This window comes from Alexandromys fortis, unplaced genomic scaffold (assembly GCF_014885135.2).
Source record: "Alexandromys fortis isolate MF-2015 unplaced genomic scaffold, M_Fortis_MF-2015_v1.1 scaffold_136, whole genome shotgun sequence".
Lineage (NCBI taxonomy): Eukaryota > Metazoa > Chordata > Mammalia > Rodentia > Cricetidae > Alexandromys > Alexandromys fortis.
The window spans coordinates 1,509,533-1,529,245 of NW_026068024.1; the positions used below are offsets into that span (position 1 = coordinate 1,509,533).

The 19,713-nt window shown below is 41.5% G+C and overlaps 1 protein-coding gene across 2 annotated transcripts in view; it reads right to left on the minus strand.

Annotated features, from left to right (window-relative positions):
• Positions 1 to 9,075: 9,075 nt before the first annotated feature.
• Positions 9,076 to 19,713, minus strand: part of Rmdn2 (regulator of microtubule dynamics 2) — a 58,827-nt gene continuing 48,189 nt past the window's right edge. For both annotated transcript variants that reach the window (XM_050163527.1, XM_050163528.1), the window contains 6 exons: positions 16,929 to 17,004; positions 15,984 to 16,061; positions 13,703 to 13,801; positions 11,675 to 11,728; positions 11,509 to 11,589; positions 9,076 to 10,244 (listed from right to left, as the gene is read on the minus strand). In XM_050163527.1, the coding sequence (XP_050019484.1) occupies positions 10,191 to 10,244; positions 11,509 to 11,589; positions 11,675 to 11,728; positions 13,703 to 13,801; positions 15,984 to 16,061; positions 16,929 to 17,004 (442 nt within the window). In that variant the 3' untranslated portion in view covers positions 9,076 to 10,190. The remainder of the gene's footprint in view (positions 10,245 to 11,508; positions 11,590 to 11,674; positions 11,729 to 13,702; positions 13,802 to 15,983; positions 16,062 to 16,928; positions 17,005 to 19,713) is intronic.

The following is a 19,713-nucleotide window of genomic DNA, read 5'->3' on the forward strand; positions in this document are numbered from 1 at the left end:
AGTGAAAATTTACATGTTTATGCAAAATAAAAAGGGACACAAAGTGAAGCTGAGAAACATCGCGACAAATCATAACAATATACGGTAATTGCTCAGTCATCTTTTCATGAGTGACTTATCAGAGCCAGGGGTCCCGGTAAAGTTTAAACCAAAAGGCAAGGCTTTTTGCCATTATTCTTTGTGAATAAAGTGGCTGTCTTTTGCTGTAGATTTTCGCTGTAGCTGACTCCCCTTCTGTTACATATTTGGAAATTAATCCACACATTCTGAACTGTTTCCTATGCCTTTAGGCTCTGTGTGAAAACAGTTTCCCACTGCCAGGTAAACACAGAGATCTGCCTTTCTGTAATTATCTTTACCAGCAGGCATTTGGTCAGTGTTTAGGGTCCAGGCAGGAGCACCCCACTTAAGAAAGTCACAGATACCCATGGACATAGAATTACTACTTGTCCAAGCTGCTGACTCATAGCTGTTTACCCCACTTAGAAGATTCTGTACTCCTTATACTTACCTTCGCCTCGGTTTACTGATGATTTTAACTCGGGTAATTTATGGCTTGTGTTTTACCCTCAAGGACAGCAGAAGAGATGATTAACTGCTACCAGAGAAAAACTTCCTTCCTGCTGGGCCTCGAGACACACAATCACCCACCTACCACAACAGCTGATAGCGGCATACCCCAGAACTGATCATTTAGAGGCCTGGATCTCCCCTTTGTCTTCACTGCTTAGAGCTTTAGGTGTGTACTCCAGACCTGGAGGCCCATAGAAACTGCAGCATCTGGTGCTGTTTGATCAAGACCATGGCTTCTCCTGATTATTTATGTAGGTTGCTTGATTATCTGATTCTATGCATGCTGGGAGCAGAGAAAAGCGCGTGCTGAAAATAAACATTTCAGCACTTTACTAACCACCAAAGAATGTAGTGTAGCATACTAACCTTCCCCCCTAGAATCCCCTGATGTTAATTTCTTTCTTAACTAACTTTCTCCATTAAGGAGTTCACCAGACATGCACTAGCCACTCCCACCTTTGAGCTGACAACTGAGGATTTGTGTGTGTGTGTGTGTGTGTGTGTGTGTGTGTGTGTGTGTGTGTGTGTGGTGTGTGTAATGAGGAAAAAGATTTCCAGCCCTGGAACCTGGAGGGCTGGGGAATTGCTGATTTTAAGGGTATACATTACTGGGAATGTTTGTAAAAAGACAGAGAGAATAAAGAAACATGGATAGATGGACCCTGTTGTGAATAGATTTCTTAACTCCCAGACTTTAGTTTCCTGCACTTATTGTGTCTTTGATTGTATCCAGGGAGGGGTTTCTTAAGAGCTGGACTCTTGGGGACCCTATTGAAACATCTCATGGAGAAACTGACACTATCAGGGACAAGTGAGTTGTTCCCTAAGGGGATACCTTCTGGGCCATTCTCATGACTTTTTCTTCTATGGCCACCAAGTTCTCTTTTCAAAGTTCCCCTTAAATTTCTGTTTCCTTTCTAGTGAACCAACTCCCCATTTCCTTCCACTCCCATGGGAGACACTTATTATATTCTTGGATAAGTTAACAATGATATAAAGTTTGAGAATTTTATTTGTCTATCATTTTTAGTTGCTTTAATTTCAAGAAAAGTAGAAACAAAGTAAAGGGAAATAGATTTAATAGCCAAGGATATTAATCCTACGTGGCGTGATTTAGCTCTGATATGATTTATTTCAGTGCTGTCCAAATCAGTGCTGAAAATCAGGCTCCTGGATCTAGTTTCCTACTTGCATGAACTAGGCACGTTAATCTCCCCTAACCCCCTTTTTTTGTTTAGATTTTCGAGACAGGGTTTCTCTGTGTAGCCCTGGCTGTCCTGGAACTTGTTCTTAACCAGGCTAGCCTTGAACTCACAGAGATATGCCCACCTCTGCCTCCCAAGTGCTAGGATTAAAGGCATACACCACCACCACCTGCATGGACTAGGTAATGGCATCATCAAATCTAAGTTTTGTTCTAGCCAGTCCCCCCCTCCCCAATAATTATTTTCTTAGCGCATCCCAGGGGCTAGCAGTTTCTCTATTTTACCAGGTGTGACAGGTTAAAAGCTTGCCTCAGCACCACCTCAGCTTTGCTGTCTCTGGCTTGGCCTCTGACTTTCTAGCTCTCTGTGTCCCTTTGTTCCTCCCTCTGTGTCCTGTCACACCACAGCAGAGGACAGCATGGGTCTCCACTTTCCCTTCTAACACCTCACTTTGTTTTATTTGGTTATACTAATGTTAAACAAGCACATATTGACAGGAGCTATGAAGGTAAATGATACATGACCTTCGTTGTCACCTAGCTGGAGTTGGTTGGCCTTGAAGAAGGCATAGAAAAGTGTTCTGGCATTGTGGGGTGGGTGAGATCACAACTGATGATATGGGTCCTAAGGTTTTTACAGAGGACCTTTCATCACTGGGTCAGGCTTTGATTTCTATGGGCAAATTGGAGGTGGGGGGCACTTATTCCCACAGGGAATAAAACCAAGCAGTTGGGCAGGAGTACCAGAAAGCTTTTGAGTAATGACCAGTCAGTGTGTGCACAGTGAGGCAACTTTGGAGGTCTGTTGGAAGGACAGGTGAGGCAGAAGCATGGGGTACAGTTGGACTGGCCTTTAAGTGGTCGACAACATGCAAAAAAACACAAGATATAGGTATTAGTTTGTCATTCTTTGCTTCAAGAGAAAGAGCTTCGGAGGAAGGCTTGGAGAACCAAGGAGGATGGTGTGTGTATAGCGTTTCCTACACATCCTATAGGATTTGATATTTAAGATGGTCAATATGAAACTTCATCATCAGTGGTAACAGGCTGTTTCTGGAGATTTGCATTGAGCTTCAGGTCCTGATTTGGACTTCTAAAGACAAGATCTTGCTTCCTTGCTGAGGGTCCACCGTGACTCAGGCTTCAAGGATTTCTGGGACCCACCATCACTGCAGGTGAGATGGGGGTTCTGGAAGTAGAGAGGCCCTGCAGAGCTGGTCCCATTGTTGTGGCAGCCTAAGGTATTCAAGGGACTGGAGATCCCAGAGGGATTACTTTAGGAAGAAGGGACACTGAGGAGTTTGTTTGTCACTGCAAACATGAAGTGGGGCTGAGAGGAGCCTTCCTACATCATCTGCAACAAAACACAATGCTACTCCATGATGCTAGGGGAAGACCACTGACATTTCAATTTAATGTCATACGACAACATGAACGAAGAGTATATGGCGAAAGCTGAAATACGATAAGCTGTGTCATACAGTTACTAACAATAAAGAGCTATTTTTCTGGTTTTTTAATGATAGTTATTATATTTTCAGCTTTTGTTGGAATATCTTTTTTTTTTTTTTTGGTTTTTTGAGACAGGGTTTCTCTGTGGTTTTGGAGCCTGTCCTGGAACTAGCTCTGCAGACTAGGCTGGTCTCGAACTCACAGAGATCCACCATCGCCCGGCTGTTGGAATATCTTTTGCATTGTAAATACATGATCATTTTCAAAGCTAATTTTGTATTTACATTTCTTGTATTTTTCTATTAAAAATTATACAAATTAGCCGGGTGGTGGTGGCGCACACCTTTAATCCCAGCACTCGGGAGGCAGAGGCAGGCGGATCTCTGTGAGTTCAAGGCCAGCCTGGTCTAGAAGAGCTAGTTCCAGGACAGGAACCAAAAAAAGCTACGGAGAAATCCTGTCTCGAAAATAAAATAAAAAAATTATGCAAATTGCATATGCTTCAGGTCCCCCTAAAATTTGGATCAGTATTTGCAAGGTCTTTTCATATTAGCTCAATAAATCTTTGATTAATTATAATGGAAAGGGATCCTGAGCTCCCAGAACTAAAGGAAACAAGGGGATAAAATACATGTCAAACAAAGAAAGAAAACAATTAATGGCTCGGCTGTAAAATTGCTATCTTTATGACTGAGACCTTTAAAAAAAATTATGGCAGGCAATACTGCAAGCCAGATACATTCTGTAGCCAACAGGGCAGGGCCATTCTCCCTGGCTGGAAGGGACTGTCCAATTAGGACTCTGCTGTAGCCACAGTTATATGGCATTTGTAACTTATAACACAGTAATTTCCAGCACATTCTTTTCCTAGTATTAAATTAGATTTTCAAACTTTAAATTGGCTAAGATGAGCCAACATGAAAGGCTCAAGGAGGAGGGAAAGTAAAACTTAACTCCTCACAGGCAATTCATTTTATCGCCAAGAGCAGGGACACTGTTTAAAAACAAGAGTTATCTCAGCTCTAACTAAAGTCCGACTTCATAGGTGATTTTAGTTGTTTTATTTTATAAAGAAGACATATCTGAAACAGTACAGAATCTTATCTATGTGGCACTTCTGAGTTTGCTGGCTAGAAAGATACTGAGTAGGTGAGTGTTTGTATGCAACGTGCATCTTCCCAAGGCTCCACGCGTGGCTCTCTACATGGACACAGCATGGGCAGCAATGGTTTTAAGACACTGGACAGAAGAGAAGGACAGAAGCAATTCCTGAGAGTTGGGCAACAAGACGAACCCTACAGTTGCCCCAGCTCACTATCTCGAGAGTTTCCAGGTCATGGATGGGAGCCTAATTCTGCTGACTTGACAAAGCAGTGGAGACCAAAGGAATTAAAAGATGTGGTGAAACTATTATCCAACTCGATGAGATAATTGATCTATAAAGACTATTTTCTGCCGGGCAGTGGTGGCACACGCCTCTAATCCCAGCACTTGGGAGGCAGAGGCAGGCATATCTCTGTGAGTTTGAGGCCAGCTTGGTCTATAGGGTAAGTAAGTTCCAGGACAGGCTCCAAAGCTACAGAGAAACTATGTCTAAAAAAACAAAACAAAAACAAAAACAAAACAAAGACTGTATTTTCTACCAGCAATGGTGGTCTATTTATAGGCGCAGTTACTCAGGAGGCTGAGGTAGGAGAATTACTTAACTAGAGTTTAAGACTAGTCTGGACAGTACAGAGATTTTTCTCTTTCCAAAAAGGAGTGTATATTCTTTTTAAGCATATACTGACCATTAACCAAAATAGAGACTATTTGTATCATAGAGTCTCAACAAGTTAAAAAACTCAACACAGACAAAATAGATTATTTTTTGATCACAGTGAAGTTGAAACCAACAGCAGACAGACCTTTGCAAACTCCCAAAACAGATTAAAAAAAAAAGAACAGATTTCTAACTAACTTATGTGTCGAAGAAATAAAAACGGAAATTAAAAGTTATCTTCCATTGAAATAAAGGCGGAAACACAGTGTATCAAAACTTGTGTGATATGAGACCCTTGGAGAGGAACTAAAAGTCTATGTTATGATTATTTTAAGAAGAACTTGAAAGGAGCCCCATATGGATGGACACTGCTCTTCCCAGAGATGGAAGTCATTAAACAAGAATCTCAGTGCCAGGCATGGGACATCTCCTGCAGCAACTACTCAGGCCCCAGAGGTCTCCAAATGTTAGAAGTCATTGCCATTGATTGTCCCCCACAGCTAGACCAGCACTTACTGCTGAAGCCCTGACACTTTTTGGTTGCAGGACGTAGAAATCAATCTTCAGCTGACAGGGGAGCCTTCCTCCCCGCTGGCTAGCTTTCACTGTGCTAGAAGGCATCACTGTAGATCGAGTTCTGAAGAATCTTATGTAAACATACATTATGGATCTCTTTATACATACATATGGATCTTTTGACTTCTTTAAGCATAGTTCATTTGAGATTCACCCATTTTGGAGCCTGTGGTAGTTCATTCTTTGTCTACTTCTGAGTTATACTTTGTCACCGGACTCAAACTACAGCAACAGCAAGCAGCTTGGTGTGTGGCTGCAGCAGGGAGCAGGGCCAGAAGCTGTGAGCAAAGACTACAAAGGACAGGTACAATAGTTTGAGGTTATAGAAATGTTCTTGACTGTGCTTGAGATTTCCTCGGTATACACACATATTAAAATTTGTCAAATGATACATGTCAAACACATGCCAATTAGTTGTAGGCCAGTAGTCTCTCAATATGGCGGTTCTAAAAACTCATCCTGAGTGATTTGGCTGCAGGAATCTAAAGCCAAATCTATGCTGGGGAGACCCAAGATCACAGAACATCAAGATATTAACCTTCCTTGTTTCTAAAACCTCCTTTGTCTTTGTGGAAGAAACCAGCCTTGTTCATCACAATTAATAAGCTATCAAGTCTCCAAGGACACAGACAAAATAGGGCATGCCATTTAAATAGACTCCACTATCCTCTCCTCTTGTCTAGGGGAGGGGCTAAGGTAAGCATATGAGAAAGATTGAATGTATTAGAAGATTATGATAGGTTGTCAGAAATCCATGATATAAAACTAGAAAAGACTTGTTAATATAAAAAATATTTTCTTTACATGTTCTCTTTACTCTTCCACCCCTACCTTGCCCTTCCCTTTTTATTTTTATTTATTTAATATTTATTTATTTATTATGTATACAATATTCTGTCTGTGTGTATGCCTGCAGGCCAGAAGAGGGCACCAGACCTCATTACAGATGGTTGTGAGCCACCATGTGGTTGCTGGGAATTGAACTCAGGACCTTTGGAAGAATAGCCAGTGTTCTTAACCTCTGAGCCATCTCTCCAGCCCCACCATTCCCTTTTTAGTGTCTTCTTGCTACTTTCTATCTTTTGTCCCCTCCACTTCTGCCCCCCCCCCCCCCCCCCCCCCCCCCCCCCCCCGCCATTTACCAACAAGAGTATGCTGTGGCTTAGATCGTAGCATAGATCCTGGCACGTTCCCTGCTTCTAGTCTTCCCAACAGTGTTCAGGATACGACAGTTTGTATCTGGTTTCCATGATGTAGACAGGGGTGAAAATCAAATGCCCTTTCTTTATAGAGTTGGCATATAACAGTTATTTTCAACCTGTGGGTTGTGACCCCTTTGGGGGTTTGCATCACATATTTACATTACAATTCATAACAGGAACAACATTTCAGTTCTGAAATGGCAAGGAAATAATTTTATGGCTGGGGGTCACCACAGCATGAAGGACTGTATTAAAGGGTCTCAGCAACAGGAAGGTTGAGAACCACTGGTGTATAAAATGAGTTGATACAGGAAGAACTTGGGAGTAGCTATCAATCACCATGCAAGTTACTGTCCTCAAAACGTCCATTCTATGCCAGACACACTAGACTCCAATCACAACATGTAAACAGCCCTAGGCACAAGGCAGCTTTGAGAATACATGAAATGCCAAGATCTGGATCCCAGTCCCGGCTTGGCCAGTAGGGTTCCCTGGCCCCCACTGTGTTCCTCTTACATCAGAGCATAAGCTATGTATTGTTAAAATGGGAAGTTTGGTGTTGAAGATGTATTTATGACCCCTTTCAGCTTTAACTAGTGCATTTTCTAATTCAAAAGTATAAAACCATTACAAAATAAAAAGCTTAGCTATAACGTTTGGGCACAAATGAAGTGACCTCAGTTTTCCTATCACAGCGAAAGCCATCTGTCCCTCAGGGAGGAGAGCTAACAGCACAGCTAAAGGACATCAAAGCATCAGAATGTCAGGGGAGTATTATGTTACTGCTTGAATGCTTTATGAGAAATTGTAACATACAGTTTTGATTCGTATCTTCAGGAGGTATTCAAGGTTCTGGATTTAAATTCCCTCTTCCCAGCACTGGACGTGAAGTCTCCCGAGAGGTCATTGTGTGTGCACGTCATCTTTAAGGGGGGAGGGGTCCTGTTAGCCTGGCCTCAGTGATGCACCGGAAGTGGTTCTCACTTCATACATGCCGAACGTGTTCTGGCTTTTCCAAAGTCAGGCATTCTGAGTGGTGAGTGAGGTAAGCACAGAAAACTAGCATCCATACACACGAGCTTGTGTGAAATTCCCTGGAGGGGGATGGCATATTCTCTATGCAATGTGGTTGGTTGTGCAAGAAAAATAGCTTTTACGAGGCAAAGAAATTTAATGCAGACACTTGAGTTGGTCTCATGACATGGTCTTGCATCACATGGTTTGGTGAGGGCCAGCAGTCAGACATGAGTGTTCTGGAACAGGGGTGTGAGTGTGCATGTGTGTGTGTATGTGTATGTGTGTGTTGTATACATGGGCACGGGGAGGCAGGCAGCCTGGATTTAGTGCCAATAGCTGGAGGTGTTGACTATGGTGGGCTCGAGTGGGGACCGTCTTCTGCTAACACTCTGGGAGAAACTGCGACACGAATGGGAAATCGTCACTGCTCTGAAGACTAAAGTAGGAGCGTCACACTGTTGCTGGGTCAAGGACTTAGCCACGAACGGCCACACTAATTGTCTGCACAGTGGCTATCTATCAACTTGCCCATCGAAGACATATTGACATCAGGGACCAAATAGGACTTTTGCTAAAAGAAATGAACATTAGGTCTAACGACCTGAGTCTCAAGTCTCCCCTGTCTGCCAGGACACTGTTTCTCCTTCTCAGGCCTCCTTCTATTTACCAGGACACTGTTTCTCCTTCTCAGGCCCTCCTTCTATTTACCGGGACACTGTTTCTATTTCTCATATTCCTTAGAGAAAAGTCTCCAACCGTTTCCTATTGGGAGGAGCTGCGGAGCTGCTTCCACGAGGCTTATGATATGACTAACGCTAGGTCATCGGTTGCCAGCTGGAGCAGCGTGCCTCAGCTTGCAGATTATTATGAGTATTATTTATTGTTTTTAGCTTTTTATAGTTGCCAGCCGCTCCCAACAGCACCGTGGCCTTTGCAGAGTCCGTGAGGTGACCCGCACGTTTTCTCCCCCATCCACACTAGACCAGAGGGGAGAAAAGTGAATGACGTGGCCACTATCTGAGAAGAAACAGTTCCCTTTAATGAGCTGGCATCTCTGGGTGAGGGGTTTTGTGTGTGTGTGTGTGTGTGTGTGTGTGTTGGGAAGAGCAAACAGAAAATTTAAGTTTCACTTTGATTTCTTGGTTGGTTAAAGGATACCAATCACTGACTAAGTTTAATTTTTAAAAGTTGTATTAGTTTATTACTAAAAATTGAGAAATAAACAAATAAAATGCAGAGTCACAGATATAAAACTAGCATTAGTTTATTTTCTATTAATACTTTCCTGGCATATTTCCACACAGTTGACATCACATCTATATACTTATTTACAAGATATTCCATGCATTTCCTTATCACATACACTTCACACAAACACACACGAAACAAGAGTCTTGCTTTTATATCCAAATTGGACTCATGATCTTCATCTATCATGTGACATCATGTTACATCCCATCAGCTATCATATATCACACTATATTATATCATATTAGTTTGTATTTTTTGAGACAGCGTCGGGTCCTGCTTTTTAGCCAGGCCCCCTAGAACCCATGGTCATACACCTCCTTTCCCTGAGCCATGGGATTAATGAGTGTGCCACCATGCCTAGAATATAATTATTTTTAATATCAAAATATTTCTACCATAGTGGAAATCTAGTATGGTTAACTGTTCTCTTGTTATGTTTTTGGGAACACACATAAGTCACCTCGCTTTCTCTTTAGGGTTATTTCTGTGAGGTGACATTGCAGGATTAAACAATATAGTTTTTAGTCCTTAGATATATTTTAACCCAAGGTTTGTAGCAAAAATATCCCCCCACACTAACTAGTATATACTAGTTTATATACATTGGTATATAAACACATTTCATCTTAAGGCAATACTGTTGATTTTGACCATTTCCTGAAAAAAAGGAAAAAAACTTCCAAGTTTGATAGTAAAACAGTATTTTATTGTAATTCTATTGACAATTCTCTGATTACTAGCTATACTTCTTTTGTTCTTCCTTTTCTACCAACTGTGCCCAGTGTCTACATTTTCATCCTTATGAGTGAAATTATTTTATTTTATAAATTCTTTTGAAACAATGATTATATTCACTGGGGTGCAGTTTATTGGACTATTTAAGTATTTGTTACACAAATATTCTAAAGACTGTGGTTTATTGACATAAAAAATGAAGCATACATGTTTAGGGATCATTACATACTAACATTAAATACTGTTTCCAAACATCATGATTTGTTTTGCTGTGCAGCTGCTGCAGAAGGCAGTATTATACTTTCAAATCAAATAAGAACACATAATCTTTACATTAAGGACAAAAGGATTATAAAAATACAATTCTGATAAACTCTAGAAGACCGTATTGGGATGGCTGAAGAACAAACTCTTATATTTACCTCTTCAAAGAACAGATTATTTTTTTCACCTCTTTATGTGACTCCTTGTCCTATAAAGAAAACACAAATGTCCAATGAAATGCCACACATTTATCTTGGTGCTCTAAGTACTTTGATACTGACTGTTTTTGATGTATGTGCATTTCCTGGCAGACTATTACAAACAGACTGTAGATTTCTTCGGACTACGCAGGATACATGTCTATGAGAAGGCGGTTGATGTAGGGAGGTGTTTCTCTGTGAAGTCTGGACTGGGATGTAGGAGGGAAAGTCTTCACATAGGCGGACAGACTGCTTTCCCCAATGTTAACGTGGTGCCATCCCCATTTCTAGGCAGTGTGAAGTCATAGCCCTAACAGCAGGATTTGAAGTTCCCCGAGATTACCCCAGAAGAGTCATACATACATAGTTTACATAGGCAAATATGTCACTTTATCATGTTTCATAAATGTTATACAATGCATTATTGACTTTATCAAGTAGCTTATATTGCAGGTAACTCTCCTATGAGTGATTAATGTCATCTGAAAATATTATAGCAATTTAAACTACAGCTTCTCCTTCAGATTAGTATGTCTGTCATTGTAAACCAAAGTGTTAGAATTTCCCATCGGAGCCTCCTCAGAATGCTCCAGGGTGCTGGACTTGAATGTTATCACTAGGCAAACGGTGAGGCTAGTGATGACGTCAGTATTTCATTCGGCAATCATTACATATTGCCTCAGACATAGGAATTCGTTTTATTTTCAGTTTGAAAGACTGTTTCTTAGGATCTGTGACTAGCCCCTTAAAGTGAAGAGATGCTCACGTAGGTCATAGAAATGTTGTAGTGTATTGTAAAGCTGTTTATACACATTAATTTGGGCTGACAGTCTGAGTAGCGGCTCCATGTGTGACGGGCTTAGAATATCCTGGTAGGAACAAAGAAACACTCGTGGAGAAGTGTAATTCAAAGAAGTTACAGGGGCCAGGAGGGAGATGAGGGACGCTATGACAGCTCGCAGGCAGGGGAAGAAACTAACGGAGAAGCATCTGCACTGCAACTCACGGCGCTGTGAGCTTGGCAGCGAAGAATCTAGTTAGCAAAATTGCTAACCGGGTCTATGTGAGACGGAAAAAACTTTCAGAGACAGGTGGTTATACATATAAATCATTTTATCCTATGCTCTCAACAGGAAGGAAATCGAATTCCTGACAGTACCCACACAACGTAGGAAAAAAGTTTAATGACACAAATGAAGGCTAGAAAAGATAAGAGAGCTGGACCCCAGTGCTGCTGAGGCCCTCAGACTCACTCTCGCTGTCTGGACTCACCTCTTTGGTAACAATAGGCAGTAATAAGGCCAAGTTGCAGAATTTCCATGCATCCTGAGATTCCTCTAGATCAACATAACACTAGAAATGAAAAAAAATCCATATTAAAGGTAACTACGTTTACTGTAAAGCACTCAAAGTGATCTTTAGCAGTCCCCTTCCTTACCTTGGCCACAAACATGTAGTTGGACACAGAATAGCCAGGTTGCAATTCTTCAGCCTGAATTAAGAGAAAGCAGACAGGAGGATAACACGGGCATGCTATAACAAGGATGCCGGGCATAACGAGAAAGGACATATTTCCATAAACCAGACCCCAGGGGCCACGCTGCCACAAGAATTTTGTCTTTTTCCATGTTTGAATACTTTTATTGGTGTAAGTATCTTTGTGTAAAAACAAAGCTTTCAAGGGTAGCCATTAAAGTGGAGTGATGCTTCCATTATGATCATCATTAAGCTTTCCAAGACAACAAGATTTCACACATAATCATTGCCTTTATTTTTATTGTGCTACCCTCTCTCCTCTTTTCCTTTGAGAACAAAGACATCTAGCAACACACTTTCCCTGGGACAGGTCCTGCCCATTCCACAGTCTGTTTAGGAAATGAGAGTAGAGCATGGCTGTTACCCCGTGGCAAGCATTTCTAATAGACTAAGGCTTGAAAGCTTAGGAACACATGTCACATGACTTCAATAACATGTGACCAATCTATCACATGCAGTGCTTTGACAGGAAACAGGATCGTTGAAACAGCTGGTCCTACTAGTAAACAGAGTAGGTACTTTCAATGTGCCCGACTCTGCTCTTCCGCCCACAATTCTTAATCTCTGGGGCCTAAAAATTCCTTTAGAGATAAGGTTCTAGAGAACTCCTGTAAGGACCCAAGTCGGTCTTTGCCCAGGAGCCAAAATTTGCCAAGGTGGAGAGGCATGCCAACCCCCAACCTGACACCAGTCCCCAGCCTGGAGGGACACAGAACCTAAGGGAAGAGACATACCTAAAGAACTTCAGAGTTCTTACTGCTTCCAGAGTAAGGCAAAGAGACTGGCTGAATAGAAAGTTAATTTAACGGGTGGATACAGTACATGCTTAGATGTGTACAATACTATATTTACTTGCTCAAAGTTGTATCAGGAAAGCAATTATACAATTTAAAGGAGGGGAAAAAAACAACTGGTTTGATCTGATGCCTGAAAAATCTCCTCCAGAAGTGTCTGCAACTTAGAAGTGGTTGGTAAGATAATTGCTCATATCTCCTGGACAGCTATTTGCTCCACCTAAAACATTATTTCCTGGAGGGAAGAAGGAGGCTTGCAAGACTCAAGAAGAAACTCAGCAGACACACGAAACTCAGGGACCTGAACCAGATTTGAGGAAACCCAGAGAGTTATGAGACTCACAAGGCAGGAAACAAGACTGCTCAGTGGAGCAGCCTGAACTGGAGAGGAGCTCGGGAGGTGGCTTCTGCAGGCTCCACCCACACTGGGATGGTCTTTTAAGTGCAGCTGCCTTGGGTCACCTGTGCCCCATAAACTCTGGCTCACCCAGCTATGCTTGGGCAGAATCAGTTTATTGTCTGTGTCCTGTCGGGTCCCAGTGAACATTTGTTCGCATCTCCCCACAAGAGTCACACAACAAAGTCCTTTAATATAATACAGGTTCCGTGTCAAATTCATGAGGAATGCTGGGAGCAAGTCCAATAATTTGCTCTCAGATTTGGTAGTAAGGGTTGCTCTACCTACAGGTTTATTTAGGCTACCGAATTTCTTTTAAAAAGTAGTCTGTCAGCAGTGTGTGGTGGCGCACGCCTTTAATCCCAGCACTCAGGAGGCAGAGCAGGTAGATCTCTTGAGTTTTAAGACAGCCTGATCTATGAAGTGAGTTCCAGGACAGTCAGGGTTACACAGAGAAACCCTGTCTCAAAAAACCAACCAACCAACCAACAAACCAGCCAACAAACAAAACAAAACAAAAAGTTAGTGTGATGTTCCTAGGACCAAGAACATAATTTCAGATGCCAAAAGTTTATATTTGAAGCATTACTCAAATCTCGAGAGACTTAAAGGCAACACTAATTCAACCCGGGGCTGCGATGAGAGCTCTGCACATGGCGAGAACTATTTCCTTGCCAACAGGACAGCTGACACTGGTGTGGATGAGGTGTCACGACACTGAGAGAACAGACAAACACACCTTCAGGAAGTTATGCAAAGCCTCATGGACCGTCGAAGATGGTATTTCCCCAAACAGAGTAGAGGCCATTTTTTTCTCAATCCAGCTGAGTTTGGAGACCTACACATACAAAGGAACACCACGTTTAGGAAGCTAGTCACCTTTGAATGATCACCTCTCTCCAGTTACATGTGTATGCATATATGTATTTGTGTGCATACCCATAATGCATGCTAATAAACACACTCATAACTCATCTATCACAATATGTGGTAGGGACAGGACCTACTTCACGATATCAACTAGCCTTCTGCGTCAGCCACTTTCTTAGAGAAAGTCTAGGGTGTGTAGAGGGCTGAGAACCCTTACTTACTACTCAGAGCCCTGAAAGGCTCCTGGCAGATGCTCCAGTAGACCCCACACCCATGCACACACTCAGTGGGTTACAGACAAAGAGTAATTGAAGTTGGGAGGGAAGAGTGTCGGGGAGGGAAGGGGAGGTGCAGAGAAAGGGACAAGGTGAACAAAACAAACTATGTGCATGTATGGAGTGCTCAGACAATAAAAAAAAGTAATCACATTCAATTTCATATTGTTATTTATTCTTTCACTTCCCCCAAATATGAATATGGGGCATGTATTTCAGAAATGCTCCTTAAAGTCATTGATAGAGTTCCTGTCCTCTCATCAAACATCTTCTCAACCTATTTTTTTTTTTAAATTTCTAGGTAGTCATCTTCTGATAAAAAGAAATACATAGCTGTGGATCTAGGAACGGAGTCCTGAGGCAGAGCACTTACCCAGCACACACGTGGCTGTGGGTTCAATCCCTGGCGCTGAAAAAACTATGTGCATTTCTACATAATTTGTTTCACAATTTATTCTACACAATTTTATTTATTTGCTTAATTTTGTTATTCTAAGCTTTGTAAAAAGTATATCACATTATTTATTTCCTTTTGTGATTTTTTTTTTCACCTAACATTGCTTTTATCAGATTGCTGAGTATAGTTGAAGTTCAATGACTTCAATAAATTATTAGATATGGAATTTGATATTATTATGTGCTTTGCATATGAATAGTTTTTGTATTATTGATTTATACATTATCAAAAAAAACAGGTTGGGGGATGATGGCTTGCTATACAAACATAAGGACTTGTGTCCGGTGGTCAATACCCAAGTAAAGGGCATGAGGTAGGACACTTAACTGTAAGCCCAGCACTAGGGTAAGGAGTGAGATGGACAGACAGGTCTCTGACCCTTGTCGGCCAGCCAATCTTGTAGAATTGGTGAGTTCGATTCAGAGGGAGACAGGAGCATGTGAAGTCTGCCAGCATTTTGTCAATTTGCAAATATATGTGTATTTGCATATTTTAGTCAATTTTTATTTTATGGTTTTGAGGCTGGTATTAGGTATATTAACTTACAAATTCTTTCATGGTTAATACATCTTGTTATTTGTACAGAGTTAGCCTCTGTAGCTATAGAAGTAACTGTATCTTAAAATAGATGAGATACAATAAGAAATATAAAGCATAACATTCACACGTGGTCTTCTATAAAAGAGAGCCTTCTTCCCCATCCTCTTTCAGCCTTCATGAAAAGGTTCCTGCTCATGTGCAGTCTAATTTCCTTACTTATGAATTGTATCTTCAAGTCCTACACCTTCTTCATGCATGTTTTTGGATACACTTTTACATTTTGTAACTCTCCTGCAAGCTAACAGTATTATTTAAGACACTAGGTCCTAGGTTGACCAGTTGCCCTTAGTCAAGCTATTTCGATATCTCATACCCCATTAAGTTTTTTGAAGGAACCTGGCCTGTGTCATGCTTGGAGATAACTTTTGGGACTGTGGATTAGTGATAAATGTGGAAGGTAGTCCTGAGTTTGATCTCTAGCACTAAAAAAAAAAAAAAAAAAAAAAAAAGTATTTATCTTCTTTCTACAGAACCATGGGCAGAATACTTGCATGTGTGTGGTAGCTGATCTCAACCTGAGACAGCCCAAAGTATGACTTCTGAAATCCCATGGAAAGATAAGAAAAAAATGTACACACAAACACACACATACCCCTAGATATAACACATAAAATGTAAGCTTATAAAAGATAAAATATATACATTATAATTTAAAATCGATATTCGATTTAAAAACATACAAGTAATAGATTAAAAACTATTTTTACAATGCTCTTTAGTGTGCAATGGGTAAAACCAGAAAAGAATGAGTAAGTCACTGAAAATGGCACTAAATAGCCACATTGTCTTCAAGAGCTCTAAGCAAAGGCTTAACTCACATTGTAACAGTATCTTCCCTTGAGGTAGTACAGGAGGGGCTCTTCCGGTAAGAGCTGGATGGCTTTTTCCAGATGCTCCTGGAAACAATCACAGCCAGGTCAGCTTCCGCTTTCATATATGGCTGAGCGGAGCAGCGCCCAGCCTAAGAAACCCAGGGTGGCCTGACAGTGTCTCAGCCACTTCCCCTCCTAACCACTCACACAACTAAACCTCGGCAATAATTCCAAACTGAGATCCCTGCACCTGGAACCAAAGCAGCGCCTGTACCTCAGGCACACCATGCTTCTTAGGCACACCATGCTTTATCCCAAACCCAGCGCCACAGGGAAACCAGAATGCACCCAAGTCAAATGTCTTTTGGTCCGGACTTTCCCAATGAAGACACACCGACCCCAGCCCAGAAGCGAGTTTATTGGAACAAGATGGCATAAGGCAGGATTTAATTTAAGAGAAACAGCAGCGCTGGAGAGGCCATGGATGGCTTCCCTCGGCGCTGTCAGAGTGAGTATTGGGCACTGGGGCACAGGGAAGGGCCATTTTCTTCTACCACAATTACCCAGTCAGAGAAATTAGTTATTGGGTCACAAAAGCCAACAGGACATGGTATGTCGGCAAGTTGCTTATTTTGTTCCCATATCATGGTAATTTTAAGCTTTATATTAGAACCTGTATCCCCCACCCCTGTCTCCGAAGTCATTGACTGCCTAGCCCGTCACATGTTATGATATCAGTGAGTTCATGGCCAAAATAAGTCAACATTCATCTACCATGTGGGTTCTTGTACCATCTTGGATTAGCCACCCAAATGGTTTGATTCTTTTTATTACAGTATTAACTGCTTCATTTTCTGCTGTTTAAACACGAAACTAAATCCCTGGAGTTTAACATGCCGAGTAATCTCATGTCAGTTAGCAAAATGAAACATTTTGAACACCAAGAAATACCTTGAATAGATATCCACAGTTAATCTTGTTTTGCAATCCCTCAAACTCAGCCACATAACCACACAGAATTGCATACCTGAAAAGGAAAAAAAAAACAGTGTCTGCCATGTAAAATTTGAAAAAAAATGCTATTATCATATAACACTTAGAATATTCCCCTAAAGCACTCGTCAATGTTTTACAGAAGCAATAATATAGATGCAAGGGCCCTATAAATAGATATTTGACATTAATATGAAGCCACTTCTTTAGGCATAATTGTGCACAGGAATGTTGTCTATGCCATACACAGGTGGTGAGGGCAAGTGAGTCATGCAAAGTGATGTGATTTGAACAATGCCTGGCAAGAAGGAGGTTTTAGCCAGTGCCAGAGACCATCATCAGTGACATCATCAGACAAAGCTCTCTCTCAGTCCAATCATGTACTAAACTGGGCAACAATGTGTTAACAGATTTATAAATCTTAAAACATATTAAAACCAATCTTTAAAACTTTCCTGACCTCCTTAAATGTCACTGGAAACAAAACAACTATCCCGATTAAAACTAAATAAAACTAAAGATAATCTTACAGCATGCTTTGAAAAAAATTTCCATTTCTCCCAGTTCGAAACAGTGTATTAGTACAAGAGTGTATCCTGGGGATGTTTCCCCATTGACAATACAAAATTAATAGCAGTGGTTATTTGACTATAGGTTGGATGCAACGCTTGTTCCGCAACTTGCGTGTTTACTTTAGAAACTGGTGATACATTGTTCTTCACACCTGTGTCTGTCTGTGCAAGTCTTCGGAGGATTTCAGAATGCTGCTGCCTGAGGCAAAACATACACGCTGAAGTATTTTAGGATTATGGGATTGTTATTGCATTGTTAAACTGACTGAGATCAGGAATGTGGTTTTGTAGGCTATCTCAATCATTTCTCTGAACAAGCAAAATTTCTAAGTACAAAAATGAAGCGAGCGATTTCTCAATTTGGAACAGGATGACCATTCCGGGAAACAAAGGCTGACAGAAGTCAACCAAGCATGCACAGCCAAGAGAATGACCTCTTTCAGCTGTGGCATTGTTCTCCGTACAGCCAATGGAATCCATTACAGTAGAGGCAGGAGGAACAATCAATCCAGCCTACTAGACATGACCTGGGGATGGCGAGGAAGACACATGACCGCGCACACATTTGAAACGAGACTTCACTTTGTTCCTCTGCACCCTGAGGTTGGATATAAGAACAGCGCTGTTCCATAGCACCCTTGGCCTCCTCTGGGGAATCTGTACCCACTGCCTGCAGGCTCCGTGATCACTGCTGCCCCCGGGTTACTGTCTCAAGCCTTCAAGGCCAGGAAAGGTGCTCCTCAACTCTGTCCCCTTCTCCAACACTGACGTGAGTCTTTTGTTTCTCCATAAAAAATATGTTCATGAGATCCCAAAATAAGTCGATGGGATTTTTGACTGGTGGTGTATTGAATCTCAGGGCCACCGTGGGAAACTGACATCTTGACAATGCTGGGCTGTGCACTTATGACACGAGCTAGCTCTCCGCATCCTTTACCGGAATTTTGCAGTTTTTCTCATATATTTTGTATGTTAAAAAACCGAAGTATTTAAATTTGGGGGCATGCTATTGCAAACAGCAATGTGTTTTCGTTTTAAATTTTAATTGCTAATTTCTAGTCTATATGAAAGCCACTGGGTTTTGCACATCAGTTTTGTAACCTACAGCCTTGCTTTGAGGACTAAATTCTAAGAGTAATCTTAGAATACACCTTCAGTCTGTATCTGTCGCATCCTTCTGTGCCTGAGCTGGAATGTAAAAGGGTGACATCCCGACGTCCCCTCATGGTCTACACTCACACAGCAGGAAAGCGACTTTCCGACATTAGGAATGACAGTAACTGCAGCCGGTCTGGGGTCTGTTCTTTGCCAAGCTGAGGAAGTTCCCATTCTCCTAGTTTTCTGAGAGGTTTCGTTTGTTTTACTTTCCACGAAGAAAAGCTGTCTGTCCAGCGTGTTTTTCTGCATCTACTGATGTCAGCATATGCTTTCTTCTTCTTCCCTTTGGTAATTTGCTAACTGCGCCGAACCAGCGTCCCAAAAGCCCAGGAAAGAATCCACATGGCTACTGTGTGTTCTTTCCGTACACTGTGGGGATTCAGTGTCCTGATGCTTTTTAAAATATTTCTATACCTATACTCCTGAGATGCTGGCCTGCAGCTTTCTTGTAATATTTCCATCTTGTCCTAGAAATGCTATAGTGCTGGGGAAAGAAGGGAATTCCGGAAGAACTTGGAGAAAGCTGGTGTGTTTCCCCCCCTTAAATATGTGATAGAATTTACCAGTGGGTCCTAGGATTTCATCCTCCTCCTCCTCCTCATATTATTATTATTATTACCATTACTATCATTTGGTATTTCGAGACAGGATTTCTCTGTGTAACAGCCCTGGCTGTCCTGGAACTCACTTATATGGACCAGGCTGGCCTTGAACTCACAGAGATACACCAGCTTCTGCCTCCTGAGTACTGGGATTAAAGGCGCACACCGCCACACCTGGCTCTACTTCATTTTTAATAACTAAAGGTCTGGGTTGATTGCTTATTCATATGTTCTTTTGAAATGTGCTCTAAAGTTCTGCGGTATCATTGCCAAAGACTTCTCGGAGTGATTTCAACCCTAGAATTCCATGTAACTACCTCTGTTTTGGTTATGAGTATTACAATTTTTCAGCTTATTTGGACTCCAAATCTCAGGTTACTTTCTATTCACGTATACTTTCCTTTCGGAACG